The 11,926-nt window shown below is 43.6% G+C and overlaps 1 protein-coding gene across 1 annotated transcript in view; it reads left to right on the forward strand.

Annotated features, from left to right (window-relative positions):
• PPIL6 (peptidylprolyl isomerase like 6) overlaps positions 1-4,530 on the forward strand; it is a 36,061-nt gene extending 31,531 nt beyond the window's left edge. Inside the window, exon 8 of the mRNA XM_068985476.1 lies at positions 4,419-4,530. Coding sequence (XP_068841577.1) covers positions 4,419-4,530 — 112 coding nt within the window. The remainder of the gene's footprint in view (positions 1-4,418) is intronic.
• Positions 4,531-11,926: the final 7,396 nt, after the last annotated feature.

Here is an 11,926-nt window from a genome sequence, read left to right on the forward strand (position 1 = left end):
AAGAGGCTTTTTAGTTCCTCTTCACTTTCTGCCATAAGGGTGGTGTCATCTGCATATCTGAGGTTATTGATATTTCTCCCAGCCATCTTGATTCCAGCTTGTGTTTCTTCCAGTCCAGCGTTTCTCATGATGTACTCTGCAAAGAAGTTAAATAAGCAGGGTGACAATATACAGCCTTGATGTACTCCTTTTCCTATTTGGAACGAGTCTGTTGTTCCAGGTCCAGTTCTAACTTGCTTCCTGACCTGCCTTTAGGTTTCTCAAGAGGCAGGTCAGGCGGTCTGGTACTCCCATCTCTGTCAGAATTTTCCAGTTTATTGTTAGCAATAAGCATATAGGCATGTGGACCTAAAATGAATGGTGATGATACTCTTCACCACTCCTGTGTTTCATATCTCTATTTGATTACTGAAATGAATATAAGTTGAAGCTAATACTTAGTCTTTCCTGAAATGATATATAAAGTGTCAGAATGTTTCTGAACATTTAGATTATTCCAGCTACTCCATAGGGATAATTACTGACCCTTCATTCCAAGGAAAACTTCCAGGACAATTTTAAGCACAATTATTCCTTCAGGGTAATGTGGATGATATTTCCAGGTTGAAAAAGCATAAAGTATATTTTCAGCCAAAGGAGATTTCTTTAAAGAGGTAATTTTAATAGCTACATAAGCTAAAATAATGCATTTTCCTCCATCTTCCCTGGCTTAATAAACTGTATTCTGATTTTGAAAATGCATTTTTCAATATGTTTTAAGTCCAAATCTCACAATTTCTTAGATCTTTTAAATATCTTCCTGTCACCTTCTGGTAGTGTCACTGCCCTCAACCATATACTTAGATTCTTTATATCCTTCTGAAAAGAACCTTTCTCAAACACACACTGACCGTTTTGCAACATTTAATGCCTCTTTCACCATCTCCGCCCCTGGATGCATACAGCCTGGAGTTCAGAGTGGCATTTTAGGTCCTGCACCCTCTGGCCCCCCGTCTTTCTTCAGCCTTCACTGCGGCTGGCCTTCTGACCTTTTATTCACCTAGCATTTTATTAGGCTCCCACCAAATGCTGGTCCCTGTGCTCAGTCCTGAGGAAAGAGTGATGAGACACAATTTCTGCCTCCAGGGAGCCTATAACATGTTAGAGAACCCAACAACTGTGAGACAGTGAGCCATGAGACAGCAAGCCCTGTAAAAAGTGCACTGGGAATACAGGGGGGAGGGCAAGGCAATAAATAACCCTCCAGCTCCTTAGCATAAGCCAGCGCAGATCCTTACAGGACGGTAGTGGAGTAGAGGAGTGCTTGGTCTCCTTTTGATGACTGCTTTTCCCATGTGATTCATCTTTGGGGGAATCTCTCCCACTGAATCATTATCACCAACACACTGGCCTCAGAGAGGCAGTTGCATCGTTTTATTGCTCTAGCCTAAATATAATCTCATTTTTTTCCCCCTGAAGCCTCCAAATAACAGCTGAGTCTGGGCTGAACTATTTAAACAAGACCTTGCAGAAGGTTAAGGGAGAAGCAGAAAAGTAATGCCATAGTAGGCAACTCGATAATCCGACAAAATAGAACCAACTCCTTCAGAGCTATCCTCCTTCCCTGCTGTGGGGCTGCCTCTAGTGGGAGATGCTTTTTCTTCCCTGTCATCACAGAGCACCCCCAGCTTCATCTGGCTTCCAGAAGCTCAGACATGGCTGGCAAAGTCCAGAGAGATACAGAAATTTCCTCTCCTATTTGAGACAGACCCTCCATCCAAGCCCTCGTTTCTGGTGCATTACCTTGCCTTGTCTTCAGAAGGATAACACTGGGAATGCCCTTTGGGGAGACGGGGTCAACGCACAGCCCGTCTGGTTGATGCCCTTGCCCAGTGGTTTCATGGGGAAAGAATATCAAAATACAAATCCATTCACACAAATGTAGAAGGGATATATGTTGGGAATAGTGCTAGGGAGGAATTAATTGCACTATAAGGGACCGCTAAAGTAGGGGGGAGTCACAGAAAGTTTCATGAGAAGGTGAAATGAGGACTGAAAGTCATAGAGAAGTCAGGCAGATAGAGCACAGTGGAAATCAAAATGAGTAGAATCCGTTTTGGAAGGAGTGAAGAGCCTTTGCAGAGGGACCTGAGGAGTAAGGGGAGTATCCTATCTACCAGTCACTTAATCGGGCTAGAGCTTAATGCCCAGGGGAAACGGAGAGCGCGGTGGCTGGAGAAGATGAGACGGCCAGGGCCCAGCTCTCAAAGGGCTGAGGGTGCCGTGCTGCTGAGCATGCACCCCCACCTGAAGGCCCTGGGAAGCCATGCAAGAATTTTAAATTAGGAGCAACATGATGAGGTTTTTGTTCTGAAAAAGGTATCTTTTTAGCAGAAGTGAGGGATTAATTAGCAAAGGATGAAAATGAAGGGAGAAAGGCCAGGTAACAAGTGATGGTAACAGCAGGCCATGAAGTTTTCATCTAAGGCACTGGCAGTACATATGAGCAGGGGATAAATGAATACAAATTCAAGAGATATTTGGAACTTAGATTCAACAAGACTTTATGACTGTTTAGATGTTGGTGGTGAAGTTACGGGAAAATTCTAAAGCAATGATACCTAATAGAACTTTCCACAGAGATGGAAATATACTAGGATCAGTGCTGCCCAATATGATAGCCCCTGCCATATAGAGCCACTGAGCAGCTGCAATGTGGCCAGTGCAACTGAGGAACTAAATTTAATTAAATGTAATTACCGCCTGTGACTAGTGGCTACCATCCTGGGCAGTGAAGAGCTGGAGGAACTCCGAGGACTTTGGAACTGGTTGGATGGTTGGTGCCATTCACTTCAGCAGAGAATACAAAAAGGAAGATATGGGAGAGAACACCATGAATTCAAGATAGACAAGTTATGTTTCAAGTGAAGACAGCTCTATGACAGGCAGGTGGCGATTCCTCAATACCAGAAGTAAGGAATTCAAGCTGCGCCAGGGCTGGAGATGTACATTTGGAAGCTTTCGACATGGCGGCTGAGCTGCAGCCAGACCCAGAGTACCATCCCTCCCAGAACACCCTCTGGGCCTCTGCTTGTCTTGTCACTTTCTGCCTTCCTTCAGTCTGCCAAAATCCCATTCAGGGCTTAGGTCAGAAATCCCCACCAACTATCAAAATCAAACTGCTTCCTTGTCCTCTTTGGCACAGTGTGAACAACTGGAAATAGGGACAGGGCCTCATTTATCTTGTGCCCTAACACCTGGAGAGGTGCATACAGTAGGTGCTCATTCAGTGTCTATGAAACCAATTTGGAGAATAGGCTTCGCATCCTCTTTGGACAAAGGTGAGTCTGTCCATTTCTTCCCTGCTCTCTATCCTGAGAATATACTTTTTGTCCTGCTCTGTCATGTTTTCTAACTGCGATGGAAAAAATACGTCCCCCCATCAAAAGAAAAAAAAGAGAGGTGACTAGCATATGGTCAGCGTCAGCACTGACTGCGTCCCCTAAAGGATCGTGGAATGGAAACCATACCTCGTCAACCACTCCTTCAACCCAAACCCTGGCAGGGGGCATAGTCCTATGTTTAGGGCTGGCTCTCTGGCCCCTGCTGCCTTTTTTTTGAGTTGTGAGAACCATCAGAAGTCTAGTTCCACTCAGGGAGTTCTGGCTTGTGGCCACTGAATGAGTAGAGACTCAAACTAGCGCGGCTTTGGGCTGCCTTTAATTCATGTGTTCAGTGGATGCTGATGAGGCATCTACTCTGTGCCAGGCACAGAGTAGCACTAAGCGACAACATGATCTCTGCCCTCAGGGAAGAATCAGAAATTAACTCAGGAAGCATAGAAATAGGTGTCAAATTTATCCCTGATCACTCCTATAAAGAAGGGGAACTTGATAGAAGTCGGGTGGGGAAGCAGGATAGTGTCTAGGAAACATTCCCCAAGGAAGTGATGACTGAGTGAGATCCGAAGGAAGCCCAGGAGGTGACCAGGCAGAGGGTGTGGGAGGCAAGAGCAAAGCAGACAGCTGTGGCAGGAAGGGCACATGGGGTGGCTGAGGTGCTGTGAGCTGGTCCAGCTGGAGCCGAGAGCAAGGGAGCATGCTGCAGGGCGCCCTCAAGGGGAGCGGGGAGGTGGGTGATGGTAGAGACCTTTGGTCTTTATCCTAAGGATAATGGGAGATTATTGAAGTGGGGAGGTGAGACTACATTAGCATTCTTAAAAGATCACTCTGGCGGCAGTGAGGATAACAGACTGGAAGAGACCCGGAGCAGGTGTGGAGGAGTGTGATAGAGTACACATATCTAGAGCAATTTAAGATATTTATGACCGAGGTTAATTTAATTTGTAGCCTTAGCTAAGCTAGACAGGACTCAATTTAAGAATGTAAGGTATACGTGAAACTTGACAATTTTTTTCCCCATTTTTTTCTCCAATATAGGCAACTGATTGAAGGAACAGACATTCTTCATCATCTAGAATCAGTTCCAACAGAGAATGAAAGACCAATACAAAATTGTGTAATTACTGACAGTGGAGAGCTTTATGCCTAACTTTCATATCAGTATTTTCTGACAGTTTTATTATTATATATCTGATCAGCTGTTTCTAGATTTAATTAAATGGTGCTTGATAAAATTTAATTTGAAAGCTGTTTCAGACGCTGTAGAGTAGCTCTCCAACATCCAACCCCTCCCCATTTTCCTTTCTTATCTAAAGCAAAACACAATTTTTCAGCTTCCTTTGCGTCAGGAGTAGCCATGGGATACTGTATCGACCAGTCAGACAGGAGCAGAATGCCAGTGGTCCTGCCCCTTCCCTTCTATCCAGTCTTGAATGCAGAGAGGCTGGAGCCATGAAGGAAAGGCCAAGAGAACAACAAAGGTATCAGCTCCAGTTCTCCAGCTGTAAGGAACTACCTACGTCTCAACTTCTTACTATAGAGACAAATAGACTACTATTGGTTGATTGGTTGATTTTGTTACTTGTAGCCAAAACCATTCTTCACTTAGCAGCAGTACTTAATGGCCTTGAATCCTAAAACATTTGTAACTTTAATGCTGCTGTTTATAATTCTATTTCTTCCATAAGAAGCTTGGTAAATCAAATATGAGAGGCACTAGAAAAAAATTCATTGTAATATTTGTTTATACATAGCATTCAGAAAAGGGTATACACTTTGGATGTTTTTATGAGTAGAAAGCTTGTCTTTGAGTCACACCAACCATGTGAAAACCAAGGGCTTGAGTTACAGTCCCTACGGTGGTGGATTCCTGAGATGCTACTGGGGTCCAGTTTTATCAGCTGCTCCTTAAGCTAAGAAGTATCAACTAGGGAACTTTTCCAACACAGGTGGCTGGAACATATCCTTGAGCATGGGACACAGATTCTTGGCATTCACCCAGCTCTCTCCCCAGAGGTTCTTACTTAGTCACCTGAGCACTGGTCACTTGGGAATCACTGCAAGACACAAGCAACAAGTTTCAGCCCCCTTCTGTAGTCAGGGCATGCTTGTCTGCATTGGTGGTGGCCACTCTCAGTTTCCACCACTGCTGCCACACTGCTGCTCTGCCCAGAGCCACACACTTTTCTTGCACTTAAGTGAAGGTCTTCCAAGAGCAATCTCTCGATCTTCAGGAGACAGCCCTCTAGTTGACCTGGGTTTTGTCAAAGGGAGGCAAAGGATTTAAAATTTTTTTTAGTTTGAAATGGTTATAGATTCACAGGAAATTGCAAAAATAGAGTGGTCCTGTGTACTGATCACCATTTCCCCAGAGGTCCTATCTCTATGAGTGAAAAATGCTCAGTTGTGTCCGACTCTTTGCGACCTCATGGACTGTAGCCCACCAGGCTCCTCTGTCCATGGGATTCTCCTGGCAAGAATACTGGAGTGGGTGTCATTTCCTTCTCCAGGGGATCTTCCTGACCCAGGGATTGAACCTGGGTCTCACGCATTGCAGGCAGATTCTGTACCATCTGAGCCACGAGGGAAGCCCATTTTATACTAAAGTACAATATTAAAACCAGGCAATTGACCGTCGCCGAGTTGTCATTTTATCCTGCGTGACTGGCACCACAATCAAAACACAGAACTTTTTCGGCACCACAAAGACCTCCCTTGCCTAGCCCGACATAGTTACACTTACTCCCCTGCTTCCTGCCATCCCTCGTAATTCCTGCCAACCAGTGTCTATGTATCTATCCCTCTACGATCTCCCTCCCTCCCTCTCCTCCTTCCTAATGACAGCTTCACTGCTGCAGTGACATGGCTCCATCCTCAGGTCTGAGGCGGATGAGGAGGAAGCGTACTGCCTGTGTCACACCATCAGTGACCTGGGGGCTGCAGAGTATTACGAACGTGTGCTCTGGAACCAGACAGCCAAAGTCAGAGTCCTGGCTCTGCCCTTCCCTCGCTGCATGAACGTAGGCAAGAACTTCGCTGTCTTTTTTGCCTCGTCTCAAAACAGTAGTACCTACCACACAGGGCTGCTCTGAGGGTTCAGGGAATTAATACTTTGTAGACAGGATCTAGAATACTAACTGTTATGCTCTAAGTGCTCAATATATGTATGATTAATAAATTCCTGGTGTATGACCTTCAGAGTGTTGTCAAGGAACTTGCATTTAAAAAAACTTCCACAGTGACTGATTTAACAGCCAGATTTGGAAAACACTGAAGAGGAGCTATCTCCTTTTCCTCTACTCTGAGGGCCTGCACCCTACCTGAGAATCCCAGCTCTTTGTATTGGGAGGGGTTCCTCCGGTCACACTGATGACACGGCAAACAAAGGGGTGCTGACCTTGCCACAGAGAGTCTCAGCAACTCCTGAAACGTGATAAATCAAACTGACGCATTGCAAAAATCCTGGTTAAAACACATTACAAGCATTAGTCATGTAATAAGCAGCAGCAGAACAATTCTTACTGACAGAATTAAGCATTATCTAATATTAAAGAACTGGGATATCGGCATGGACACAAGAAACTGTATTTTTAGTACAGCTGCATTGAAAAGGTAGAACTCCACTGACCATCTAAAGGAGCAAGGTCACGGTCCCTTTGTCTGCTCTCACTTCCCACTTTCAGGGTGTGTAGAAACTTTAATCACACGTCTGTATATGCAGTGGTTCTTATTCAGTTCAGTTCAGTTCAGTTCAGTTCAGTCGCTCAGTCGTGTCCGACTCTTTGCGACCCCATGAATCGCAGCACGCCAGGCCTCCCTGTCCATCACCAACTCCCAGAGTTCACTCAGACTCACGTCCATCAAATCAGTGATGCCATCCAGCCATCTCATCCTCGGTTGTCCCCTTCTCCTCCTGCCCCCAATCCCTCCCAGCATCAGAGTCTTCTCCAATGAGTCAACTATTCACATGAGGTGGCCAAAGTACTGGAGTTTCAGCTTTAGCATCATTCCTTCCAAAGAAATCCCAGGGCTGATCTCCTTCAGAATGGACTGGTTGGATCTCCTTGCAGTCCACGTGACTCTCAAGAGTCTCCTCCAACACCACAGTTCAAAAGCATCAATTCTTCGGCGCTCAGCCTTCTTCACAGTCCAACTCTCATATCCATACATGACCACAGGAAAAATTTAAAGGTACAAGCACTGATACTTCTGTATTAGAATATATTCTATCTTAGAATGATTTATATGTTTAACCGTAACATTTGGAGAAGCCGTTACAAAGGACACAAGCTTATCCAACTAACTCCAAATATAAGACTTTGATTTAACCAAACTGAAAGATTTTGATTTGATTAAATAGAAGGAATTCTAAATTTTTCCAAGTCCACAAATACAAGAGTAAGGGCATTCTGATGATTTATACAAAATGCTAGTTACACAACCTTGTCCTAATACCCGATATGGCAAAGGCAAGCACATATGCTGTATCTTACAGCAAGCCATGTTGATAAGCCGAGTGTTGTTCATTTTGGAGGGGGAGATTTGAGATAAATGTTTAAAATTCTACCCAAAGAACAGGTTTTCCCCAACTCCAAACAAAGCCAGCTATTTGTTAATGAATGAATAGGCTGGCAACCTCAGGATTCCATACTCAAGAGTAGTTATATTTTATACATATTTAAAATCAGGTGTGTTTGTTTTAGTCCTAGCTAGTTAGCAAAATGGTGGCCAAATCACTTAACTTTGCATTTTCTTCATTTGTTAAAAGAAGTAAAGAAGCTTGTCAGCTCCCTGCTGGCTCTAATACTGTGGTGGTTCCCTGACTAAATTTATATGATCAATAACAACACTATAATTTACTTTGGGGCTTCAATTTCATTAGTAAAATTGGGGCACATCTCATAACGGCTTGAAGATTGAACTAATTTGTGAAGACACCTCTACTGATGCTTGACATAAAGCATAAATTCAACGAAAGTTGGTTTCCCTTCTGGAATGTCAACCCACAAAAACCAGAGAAACTGCCACTAACAGAACATTATTATCATTTCAAGAACAACAAATCCCTGTTATGCTCAGTGTTAGCTATTCTCACTAATATACTAATTTCCAATTGACTGAATTAATTCAAAGGTAAATCCTCAAAATAAAAATTAATCTCTATCAACCTGTGATACTCTCTCCCTCATGGAAACTCACTTTTTAAACTACTATATTGCTTATACCATCCACTACCCTTCCCAAAATGGAATCATGACTTAAACTAGCAAAGCTAGTCAGTACATATCTCCAGTAAGTTTTATACATCATACAAAATATTTGTAACAAACTCAGTAGTAACACAACATAAAGTCTGACACTTGAAAGCAGGCTTTGAAAATGTGATGAATCATAGGTTCTTCAGTGTGCCTCAAAATGCTTGAGCCTATTAAACCACAGGTTCTTGGACCTCACACCAGTTTCTGGTTCGGTGGATTTGGAGTGAGTTGGAGAATTTGCATTAACATGTTCCAGGTGATGCCGATCTGGAGACCACACCTTAAGAACCACTGGGGACTTCCCTGGTGGTACAGTGGATAAGACTCTGCCTGCCAAAGCAAGGGACATGGGTTCAATCCCTGGTCCAGGAAGATTCCGCATGGCACAGAGCAACTAAGCCCGTGCACCACGACTACTGAGCCAGCACACTTACAGCCCGTGCTCCGCATCAAGAGAAACCACTGAAATGAGAACCCTGCACACCACAGTGAAGAGCAGCCCCTACTTGCTGCAACTAGAGAAGGCCCGCTGGTAGCAACAAAGGCCTGGGGCAACCAAAAATAAACATTAATTTAAAGAAAGAACCACTGGAATGTACTGAAGTCATAGACACACGGGAGACTTGGGGCATACAAGTATGCAGAACAAAGATAAACGTTACTAAAACACCAAAGTGTGACAACAGAGAAGAATGAGGAGAATTCCCTGCTAGTCCAGTGGTCAGGACTCCGGGCTTCTACTGCAGAGGGCCGGGGTTTGATCCCTGGTCAGGGAACTAGGATCCTGCAAGTGGCATGGCCCCAAAACACCAAAACAACACACACACACACAGAAGAATGAAAAATAAGAAACTGATTTCATCAAGGCAGAAGGGAGGTATGCAAACACTGGCCAATCACAAGGGACAACAACTAGAGGCCTGATGCAGGGTCCCAGAGCTCTTGGCTGGGTTGGAAGTGAGCCCTCCGCTGCTGGAGAGCCAACGGGGCCAAGTCTGGGGTTTCAGAGGAGGAGGGAGGGACCCTTGGGCTGCTCAGGATGGTGCCCTTCACCATTCAGAACAGAATCACTGGGATATTTTTAAGAAGCAGAATATTCAGGGTGTGTTGCGGCTGAAAAGCAGCACTCCAAAATAGGGTTACTTCAGTTCAGTTGCTGAACTGTGTCTGACTCTGCGACCCCACGGACTGTACCACGCCAGGCTTCCCTGTCCATCACCATCTCCCGGAGCTTGCTCAAACTCATGTCCATCGAGTTGGTGATGGCATCCAACCATCTCATCCTCTGTCGTCCCCTTCTCCTCTTGCCTCCAATCATCCCCAGCATCAGGGTCTTTTCCAATGAGTCAGTTCTTCGAAACAGGTGGCCAAAGTATTGGAGCTTCATCTTCAGCATCAGTCCTTCCAATGAATATTCAGGACTGATTTCCTTTACCACTGACTGGTTTGATTAGGAGGAGCACAAGGATGCCTGGGCACAGGAGAAGGTAGCGAGTAATGCTGAGTATCAGAAAGCTGCCTGGGTATAGTTCAGCTTGAACTTTGGGGTTGTTCCTAAGGAATGAGTTATTAACAAGACTTTGTCTGTTTCCTAAAGAAATATAATGTGGAAAGTTCTAGCCTGCCCAGGATTTAAAGCAGTATAGAAATAAAAATAAATGCATCTCAAGTGCCAGTCTACAGGGAACCTAGGCTGGGCTCTAAGATTCCTGCACATCCAGGAGCTTTGTATTGTTTGTACCCCAACCTTACATACATTTGTAAAACAAGTAAAAACCCAAACAAAGAAACAAAAACTTCCCATGTCCTGCTTGATGTAATTTTGTAGAGGATTCACCGCTAAGTATTGCAGCCACTCGGGAGGGTAGATTCCTCCTAAGTAACTCCATGGGTTGAAGTGTAAAGCAGTCTTCTTAGACTTTAATAGGTATATATTTTGATCTGCATATGGAACAAAATGCAGACTGTGATTCAGGAGGTTTGAGGTGAGGCCTGACATTCTGCACTTAAAACAAGTCTTCAAGGTCTATGAATGGTGTAGGTTCATGAGCCACACTTTGAGTAGCAAGAGTGAAGCAGTGGTTTGCTTTACTAAGATGCAGAATAAAAACATCTGCAGAGCTTTTAAAACTCCTGATACCCAAACTTCATTGCGGATGAATTAAATCAGTACCCAGGCATCACTGCTTTTCAAAACTTGCTGGTGGTTCTTATGTGCAGCCAAGGTTGAGAACAACTGCTATAAAATGTAATGCTTCCCTATGCAACCCTGGAACAATTATCAAAGCAATATCCACACAGTGGAGAGCATCTCTAGTATTTTATCACCAACCCTAATCACAGGGTTAACATTAAGAATCTGAATATACAGTTTTAGCTCACTATTAATCTTTGACTTATTACAATCCTTCTCTAACTTTGTTGAAAGTTAGTTAAGCTTTAAAACATGTTAAAACTGTATTATATGCATGTAAATCAATGAAGTTGGAACACTCCCTCACACCATACACAAAAATAAACTTAAAATGACTTGATGACAAGACACCATAAGACTCCTAGTAGAGAACATAGGCAAAACATTTTCTGACATAAACTGGAGCAATGTTTTCTTAGGTCAGTCTCCCAAGGCAACAGAAATAAAAGCAAAAATAAACAAATGGGACCTAATCAAACATATAAGCTTTCGCAGAGCAAAGAGAGTCATAAACAAAACAAGAAGACAACCTATGAACTGGGAGAAAATATGTGCAAATGAAGCAACTAACAAGGGCTTTATTTCCAAAATATACGAACAGCTCACATAACTCAATAACAAAAAAAATAAACAACTGCATCAAAAAATGGATAGAAAACTGAAATAGATATTTCCCCAAAGAAGACATACAGATGGACAACAGGCACCTGAAGAGACATTCAACAATGCTAACTATTAGAGAAACATAAATCAAAACTACAATGAGGTACCACCTCATACCGGTCAGGATGACCATTATTAAAGTCTACAAATAACAAATGCTAGAAAGGGAAAAAAGAGAACTCTCCTACACTGTTGGTGGGACAGTAAACTGATACAGCCTCTATGGAAATGGTATGGAGGCTCCTTAAAAAACTAAAAATTATAACCGTAAGATTCAGCAATCTGCTGCTGCTGCTAAGTCGCTTTAGTCGTGTCCGACTGTGCGACCCCACAGACGGCAGCCCACCAGGCTCCGCCGTCCCTGGGATTCTCCAGGCAAGAACACTGTGTATATAACTGCAGAGAACTGTAACTAGAAAGGATACATGCAC

The sequence above is a fragment of the Capricornis sumatraensis genome, chromosome 13 (assembly GCF_032405125.1).
Source record: "Capricornis sumatraensis isolate serow.1 chromosome 13, serow.2, whole genome shotgun sequence".
Lineage (NCBI taxonomy): Eukaryota > Metazoa > Chordata > Mammalia > Artiodactyla > Bovidae > Capricornis > Capricornis sumatraensis.